Consider the following 8,806-nt stretch of genomic DNA (forward strand, 5'->3'; position numbering starts at 1 on the left):
TCGTCTTTCCGCCTTTCATGAACACCTTGCTTTCTTTGACCGATGGATCATAACATTCCGGAAGAGCATACATTCGGCGACAGTTTTGCATACACACGCACACTCACAACCATGCGCAGGATGCTTAGCATATTTATGTTATCCACAACAGGCGAAAGCAAAATCTTAGTGCTATGCTTACTGCTTAACACGTTCAGCACGATGGCAGGCCCCAGGGACTGCCAGTGAACTTTCCAGTATACCGGTTTCACAATCAGCTTGCGTTCTAGATGCCGGCGGAACGGTAAGCTCATGAAAATCAGCGCCGGACTGAACGTGTTAATGCGAATTAGGGTTCTGCGCGTTGCACAGCAAACCCTCCTGCGTAAACTAGCGATTCCTTAGTCATTTTTATATTGCAGTGTTTGAACTCATTGCAATTTTTTGGTTTGATTTGTGAAAATGCAACTTCATCGCCGCAATGTTTGTTAACGGCATTTTTAGGCGCCACAACAGCTCGCGAGCATTGTCCACACGCGTGAAAGAGATAGCGCTATGGAGGGAAAAAGCACGGACGGCGGCTGACAGCGATTGGCCGTCTGACGCACCAACACATTCAAACCTTCGACAGCGCGCTCAGGCGAGGGGTACGAGGCGGAGCCAGGGACGGGTAGCTCGACGAGCTGCTTGACAAATTTGCCGTTGGAGGGAAAAAGATGGCATGATAAAATTCTCCGAACGGCATGATTTCTTCCGTCGCTTTGCGCAGCGGGTCTCAGAACTCCATGATTTCTTCCGTCGCTTTGCGCAGCGGGAACTAACAGTAGATTTATTTAAAGTTAACTTTACCGTGTTAGCCTTTATTCAGAGGCTGCTTTGTGTTGTTGTCGTTTTGTTTATCTTCAAATGTCAAACACACTTAAAAAATCGCAATGCGAATCGGAAGAGCGTTGACACGGCGTACGATTCGCACGTCCGATAAAATCGCATCCGATGAAGCGTTGCCACGGGCCTTAAGGGCCATCCCAAGTGCCACAAATCCACTAAACGACCACTAAACGGCTTCTAAACGCCTCAAGCACTCTACCTAAACGGAATATAGAAAGACCTCGTTTAGCAGACGGCAAACGACTCATGTATTCTAAAAATAGCTAAAAAAAAGCTGGTGGCGCCATCTGTTTGTGGGATACCCAACCAGTTGAGCTTCCTCGCTTGGAGGAGAGCTTTCTCGTTTCCTCTGTACTGTTGTATGGTTTCGCATTGAAGTTATGCATCGCTAGAACTAGAACGGCGATGCGATTGTTTAAATACTAAACTCCAACCGAAACCATCAGCACTGAAGCAACCCGGCAACCAATGCGAGGGTTGGTGAGGTACCTCTCGCTCTAATTTCTCTAATCTAGTCTAGTTGCCGCGCTTCCTCCTATAGCGATTCTGTCGAGCTGAGCTTTCACGTCCCTCACCACCGATCTCCTTCCTACCCCTCGCCTAAGATCGTCTTAGAACCCACGACGGGCATGCAGATGTGCGGAATGATGGCGTTGCCGCGCGACCGCTTATGTCCAGCGGGTAACTTGCATACTGCCACACTGTCTCCTGCTCGATGCATACGCTGCAGTCAGGATGCACCTCCACGATAAAAAAAACACCGCCATGAACCAGCGGTGGACCTAACGGTAGGCGGACTAGGCGGTCGCCGAAAATCTCTAGTCTGTAGTATGCCATATGTCTACAAGTGGACAGAGTATTAGCGACAAGGGCCCCCAGAAAGATGGTCGTTGGGGCCCCGTGGCTGGAGAACCATCTGCACTCTAAACTCGCGCACGCGTTATCCAGCGATTACGGTGATAAAGAAACATTATTTTAATAGAATATGGCCTCTTTTAACTTGCAGATATAATGCAGGAATGATATGGGCCTGCGGCAGGTGTTTGCGACTGTGCGCTGTGTATGATTGTGTATGATACGGTAAGTTGTAAGTGGGCCACGAAAGAAGAAGAAGATTGTTTGGTGAAGCTAGGGATTAGGATGCTAATCACGGTGTTTATTCCTTTTTTGCAGCCAATTTTCCTCTATCCTGGAACGTGGGCTTACGAGGAACCATTCAAGAAGATCCTCCGGAAGCTGTACGGCGACGAGTCGGGCTCTACCAGCACAACACGCTAGAGGCCCAGCCGGCACCGGGTGCCCAGATTGCGCCGTGAGACAATGTCGAGCGCGCTCGTTAACAACGTTCGGGGCAGGAATGCAACCCTTCTGATCATTATCCTCTGCCTCACAATAGCTGCAGCAGCAACAGGACCGAACCGACCGCACTACTGATTGCGGTCAAATTTCCTGGCAGGAGAAAAAATCCCACAAGTGAGTTCCTTTTAGATGCACTATCGCTACATCTAGATCTGTTGTTTTATCTTCTCTCTAAAACAAATGTTTTATATTCCCTCAGGTGTATCGATTTCATCGACGGCCGCTCGCTGGCAGCACCAACATGCCACCGAATAACCCCGGAAAGGCGACAAACACTCATCTCCAGCGGCAAATTGGTAACATTAACCCACTTTCGCACATCTATACGACGTCACGTTAATAGTGTTATTTTGATGATGTTAACGAGTTAAGATTAGAATTAAGTACGCTTTAAGGCATACATCGATATGCTTAATTTTAAGTTAAGTGTTTTGACAAGCCCGTGTGGGTCAAGGGGCGGAATAAGCGCTAAGCAAACTAAGCGGCCGCGTAGGGCCCCGTGGTCTTGAGGGGGCCCAAAAAAGGAACTCACCCCCCACTCGCAAGTTAAATTGCTACTAAATCCTGCTCTAGTTTAGAATATTTCCCTGCTAGACGCTTAAACCAATCTTACATTTATGTGACTGATTAGGGCCTCCACTCGTATTTGTGGGTTTTGCACAACATTTAAGATAAATAAATTTAGTTTATATTATCATAAAACACTACGCATTTTTAAAGGGGGAATAAAGATGATGACATATATTTAGTTTGTTAGAAGGTTTGTATGCACGTTCACTAGTTTATTTTATCTGGATTCTTTGCGGACTGCTTTTCGATTGCGCATGTCGCTTTGCCTCGTCTTGTGTTTTACAAACCCTAACAGCAGGGATGCGGCTAGTCTATCATTGGATTAACCTGGTGGATCGGGTAGCTTGTAGCGCACCATACTCGCCTGTCCGCGATGGGTAGGCCATGTCATACCCCTGGTACTGAAAGATCCAGCCCATAGTCGTTCGCAAGGACAGACAAAACGGTGTGTCACAGAATGTGTAACAGATGGTAGAAAATGGGTACCTGCGGGTGAGAGAGTCTGTTTCTAATGTTTTATTATCAGTTGGTGACACGTTCAAATGGATGTGCACAGATCACTGCCCGATCCTGAGGGCTCACCGTTGAAAGAGGCACTGTCAGCGTGTGATGTCCTCAGAGAGGATCTTGATACGGAACCGAGAGTGGCTGTTCTCTCCCCCTCCCCCTCCCGCGTGTGTTTTTGGATGTGGCTTTCTTTTTCTTCTTCCTTATGTATGTGGCTTTATAATCATGTGTTAAAGAAATAAACCAAAGAGCTGTTGAACGACGTTTATGTGTTGTTTTGTCGCACATTTTGTATTAATGTGGATACATAAAGGATGATAATATCATGCCCGTCATTGGTTCAAGCCTCATATAGACCGTCCCCTCGTAGTAAGGACTGGCCAGCCGGGTGTGTGGTACTAAAAAGACGCTAAAGCTTGCATTGGCTGGCATGACCAGGTATACGACAAATAGAAGAAGAAGAGAAGGGAAAATGGAAAGAAGCAGTTAATAGAAGCTTCGCCAGCCTCGGGGCCCCAACTTCCATCCTTCCGGGGGCTAGTCGCTAGTACTCTGTCCATACGGCATACTATAAACTAGCGATCTACGAGGCCCCTGAATCGGCGGGGCCCCAGGCGACCGCCTAGTCCGCCTATCGTTAGATCCGCCACTGGTATGAGGAATCAATTAAAATAGTCAAATCGTATTGAATTGTGGGTCAATTTTTGGGAAAATCACAAACACATGAAATCATTATCTCATACGGCCGATAAAACCAGCTTACATCGGGTTGAGATCACGTGATACAAAATCAAATTTTCGGTACGGAACTATTCCTTCACTTTCGCTCGTTTGAAATTGGCTTCATAACCGTTGATCGACATGGCGATCAAATGGCCACATCAGAAACGGCACGGAACGGAAACCACCAGCATAGCACAAATATTGCTTCAACACCAGAATTGACCGGCTTTCGCATCGTCAAGGTCACAGGTAAAACCAAATACACTACATATATATGTACCAATCGCCAATTCAAGATACAACTACAACCCTACAATATACCAGTACCAGCTGATGAGCTATCGCACACAAGCGAACGGCGCGCGGAAATAAGAGGAAGGGGCCTGAAGGAAGAGAGGACAGGGGAAGGCATCGGGAGAGAGAGTGTGTGTGGTCAAAATTTTTGGCCATTTAAATTTAGTCCACCAACACCGTTGCATTTTGGAGCTTTTTTCTTGCCAGAAAGAGATAGCCATACACTTGACATACAGCTGTCTCGCTCATATGACACTTTCAAGGCTCGCAAGCTCTTTAATGCGAGGGCTCTGGAGCAGTGAACTTGTATGGCGTGCGAGCCCTCGCGCGCCCTCGCAAATCGCTGTCACTTGCACTGCGGGTTGTTTGCCGGGAAGTGAGATTTGAGTAATGGTCGTTGGTGTTGATACCCACGTATCTGACCACACGACCATTCATATAAATTTTTGCTCAGAAAGTTAGAAGGCTGTATAGGGCATGATAAGATGAAAGTTGTCGAAACACATTGCAAGAAAAAGGAAAGCAATATAATGATGAGTTGTAATACGTCATCTATTGATCAAACCAATGAAGCTGTGGAGCTTTCATTTTTATCTATGGATACTCAATTTTGCAGTCGTTTAAGCTTAATCTGTGGCGCTTGGGATTACACGTTTGTAATACCATCTATTGAGCAAACTAATGAAGCTATGGAGTTTTCGTTTTTCTTCTATAGATATTCGATTTAATTGTCGTTTAAGCTTAATCTGTGGCCTTTGGGGTTTCTATTATTTTTATTTTTTCCCACCTCTTGGCAAAACCAAGGAATTGAATTTGTAGGGCATGCAATCTTGTAGTTAATGTAGTTTATCAATACATATCATATATGTTATATATAAAATATGATTTCAAGATGTTTTATTTTCTGCTTATTAAAAATGTTAATCGAAATTAATTTCCATTTTAAGAGTTTTTAAACTACGATAGCTTTTGTCCGCGAACCACAGTGTAATGATTTACCAAAATAAGACTTTTTGGTACTTATAATGTAACAATTAGCATGAATAATCAGTACAGTTAAATTTTTTATTCAACTATCTAAAACAAACGGTCGCATTGATGATAGAAGTACAATAAAAATGTTGCTTGGGAATATTATACAGGGTTACTATAGAACTCAAGACTGCGGGACACTTTTATGAATCTGCGGGAATCAATCGCAAGACTGCGGAACGATACTTGAAAACGTTGACGATACCGGGATCTGCGAATTTGTATCGCAAGACTGCGGCACATTATCGATTAGTTTCATGACAGTGTCCTTCTGTCTTGAGTTCTATCGGAAAACCTTGTAACTCGGGGAAAGACTGTATTTTATTATGGTTCTGTGATTTTTTTTTGTTTCATCGTAGGACTGTCAAAGTGTTAATCAAAAAGAAATTAATTAGGGATGAACTCTCTCATGTAATCTTTTGGTTAAATCTCTAATCAGCACCTTTGTATGATACATAGTTTTTACATTGTAATTGTACCTGCAATAGTAATAAACTTCTTTTAAATCAAGTTCGTACACTTAGTGGAGAAAACCGGTAATTAAACACGTCTTTCCTTAAAGCAATGCTGCCACAGAAGTTCCCTTGACGTCTTCCAATTATGACCGGAAACGTTTTACCGGAATATGATACAGTGGACAGCATTTTTTCGATCCTATGGCAATGTTCTCGGGTTTCTTGAAAATGATGTAGATATGTAATGTTTATAGCTGATATGGATTCCAATCCTCGATAAACCTTGCCACTTCCATCAATCATTTTTATCTCATTATTCGTCGAACTAAGTATAATTTTTGTATCTGTATGAAAAGAGAACATCATATTCCAGTTAATATTTAACAACAGAACAGATTATAGCCAAGCAATAATCATTATGGATACATACCATCATAGAAAACAACTTCATAATCCTGTAAAGTCTCCATGAGCTGACATTTAGCTTTGTCACTATATAATGTAATTTTTGGGGTTTTTGCTTTAACCATTTGAACGAATTTAGCTGCATACATATATTTTTTAAAATGTTTCTCAGGAATATCTTCATAATTATACATGACCTCAGCACTTCTGGATGGTAAGTCTGGCGGTTCATTCTTTATTGGAACACCACGATTGCCATTCGGGTGATACAATATGAATTTTAAACCATCTCCTGATATACGACACACGTCCACAACACGGTCCTCACGTTGCCGTCCTCTTGGTTTAAGAAACTCTAGGACGACATCACCACCTTCGGCAACTATGGTGAGAATTACATGTTTTGTGCGATGTCTTGTAGGTAGCAATCGCAGTGTGTCAAATCGCATAGTATGACGATGGTTATTTGGAACAAATCCCGAAGCTTTATGCATATTATTGTTTTTATTCTCCGATGTTACATGCCCGTGGTTCTAAAGTGGTGAAAGTGAAACGATAAATTTCGATCAATACGAAAATGATACTATATTATTTCATACTTACTATTTGCTCATGAATCGATCGATCTGATACAGGAGTAACATACCTTCGGGATATATATTGTTGAGGATTACATACTTCTGTTTCTTTTTTCATTCCCAAAAAATCTGTAGACGGTTTCAATTCATATAGGTTTTTTGTTTTGTCATTTTCGATTAGTTTGTCCTCAATAATGTTGTACTTATGAACCAGTTCCACACTATTAAACTTTTCAAGCAGTGATATTTGCGAATTAGGTTGAAATCGATAAGAACTCATATTTTCTATTTCGTACTGATGCATTTGCTTCCAGTATGGATGAACTAATGTGAATTTTTCACCATTTAGATCTTGCTTTTGATGGTCGCTGCGCCTGTCGTTAGCTTGTGTCATTCCTCTGTTACCATTAAATAAATCTGATTTGCTTACACTGCTGCCGGCGATAGTGCCCATGCCACTGTCCATACCGGAGTTAAACTTATTATTTGTAGCGTTCATGCTGTTTATGGCTGTTTTATGGCCTAGATCATACCGGGAAAGGAAGGGATGACTGAGGACTTCTTCCAATTTGATTCGCTCAGCGGGATTTTTCCTGAGTAACCGTTCAATCAGATCACTCACGTCAGACGATAGATGAACTGGTAAAACATAGTTAGATAATACCACTCTCGCCAATGTCGATTTCACTCCATTTGTGTCAAAAGGTGGCTTGCCAACTAATAGAGTATATAACATACATCCTAAACCCCATACGTCAGCTGGTAAACCGTGCGATGCACGTGAGGCTACTTCTGGTGAAATGTAGTTCGGCGTACCACAAAGGGTGAGATGCTTTTCATCTGACCGATGTAGTTGTGTTGCAAGCCCAAAATCAGCTATTTTGATATTCATTTCTTTTGTTAATAATAAGTTTGATAACGAGATATCCCGGTGTAATATTCTATGCGAATGTAAATAAAATAGTCCGTCCACTACCTTACGTAAGATCATTGCAGCTTCAAATTCGCTAAATGGCTGAATACGCTGTTTTAGGTACTGCTGCAGTTCTCCATTTTCGGCCAACTCGAGTACCAAATAAACGAAGTTAAAGTCTTCAAAAAATGTATACATTTCTAAAATGGATGGGTGTTTAAGCTTTGAGTGTATCGCTACTTCTTGACGAACACGGTTGGCCATTCCAGAAGCGTGCATTGCATGTTTATCGATCTAAGATGAAAAGGAAATAATTGAAATGATATCAACAAAATGCAAGGCAACAACATATGTTACAACAACACAAATACTATATAGGACAAACATACCATTTTTATCGCAACAGAATTGCCCGAAATTAAACATCTTGCTTTGTACACACATCCAAAACCACCTTTGCCGAGAATTTCACCTACTTCGTATTCCTAAAACAAAACAAGAATAAATCATAGCAAAAACAATATAATTAACGAGGAAACGAACAACAAGTCGGTAAACAGTTGTCATAAACGGACCAAAAGTGGAAAAAATAAACAAACAAAGAATTTAGAAAAAAAACCAACGGTTGATGTTGTTAGCAATCTAACATCAAATTCACAACTTAAAAATCCAATAGTCCTGAACAAACCTCGATTTTTTCACCAAATTTTTCCATCATTTTTGCAGTCCTTTCAAGAGCGATTAATTGATGCTAGGAAAATACACTTCAATCCGTAATTAATATCAACTAAAACGAATTACGCACTAATAAAGTTAAAACGCGCTAAGTTGAACCTCAAAGTTTCTCTAAAAACACGCAAACAAAAGAACGCGCCTCTGCAATGAAATATGCTTGGCTCCAAGGTGGATTAATAACATAAGGTAGTGGAATCTCAAGGTGGATTAAAAATATCAGGTGGTGGAATCTAGAGCATTTTGACAATTCGTCACATGACAACAGAATTAATAGCTCAGAGTTTATTTTTTATCATTCACTTGTTGAATAAAGTGTTGAAAAATTGTACGTACATCAAAAGAAATTATTACAAATGCTTAAATTCCAA

General features: G+C 41.7%; 1 protein-coding gene and 1 long non-coding RNA gene across 3 annotated transcripts; one reads left to right on the forward strand and one right to left on the reverse strand.

The window, feature by feature from the left end:
- Nucleotides 1–1,507: 1,507 nt before the first annotated feature.
- On the forward strand, nt 1,508–3,553 carry LOC133391098 (uncharacterized). Its single transcript, XR_009764591.1, has 3 exons — nt 1,508–1,947; nt 2,041–2,340; nt 2,426–3,553. It is a non-coding gene; the product is annotated as an uncharacterized LOC133391098 (long non-coding RNA).
- A 1,631-nt stretch (nt 3,554–5,184) lies between these two features.
- LOC1268576 (serine/threonine-protein kinase PLK4) lies at nt 5,185–8,806 on the reverse strand. Of its 2 annotated transcripts, XM_061641563.1 has the most exons (5): nt 8,392–8,788; nt 8,093–8,188; nt 6,816–7,997; nt 6,238–6,745; nt 5,185–6,151 (listed from the first exon to the last, which is right to left on the reverse strand). In XM_061641563.1, exons 1-5 carry the CDS (start codon nt 8,419–8,421, stop codon nt 5,859–5,861), a joined length of 2,109 nt encoding a protein of 702 aa, XP_061497547.1. In that variant the 5' UTR covers nt 8,422–8,788; the 3' UTR covers nt 5,185–5,858. The 2 variants fall into 2 exon arrangements, with proteins under 2 accessions (XP_061497547.1, XP_061497548.1); XM_061641564.1 differs by lacking the exon at nt 5,185–6,151 and having other exon boundaries at nt 6,714–6,745; nt 6,859–7,997; nt 8,392–8,806.

This window comes from Anopheles gambiae, chromosome 2, assembly GCF_943734735.2.
Source record: "Anopheles gambiae chromosome 2, idAnoGambNW_F1_1, whole genome shotgun sequence".
Taxonomy (NCBI): domain Eukaryota; kingdom Metazoa; phylum Arthropoda; class Insecta; order Diptera; family Culicidae; genus Anopheles; species Anopheles gambiae.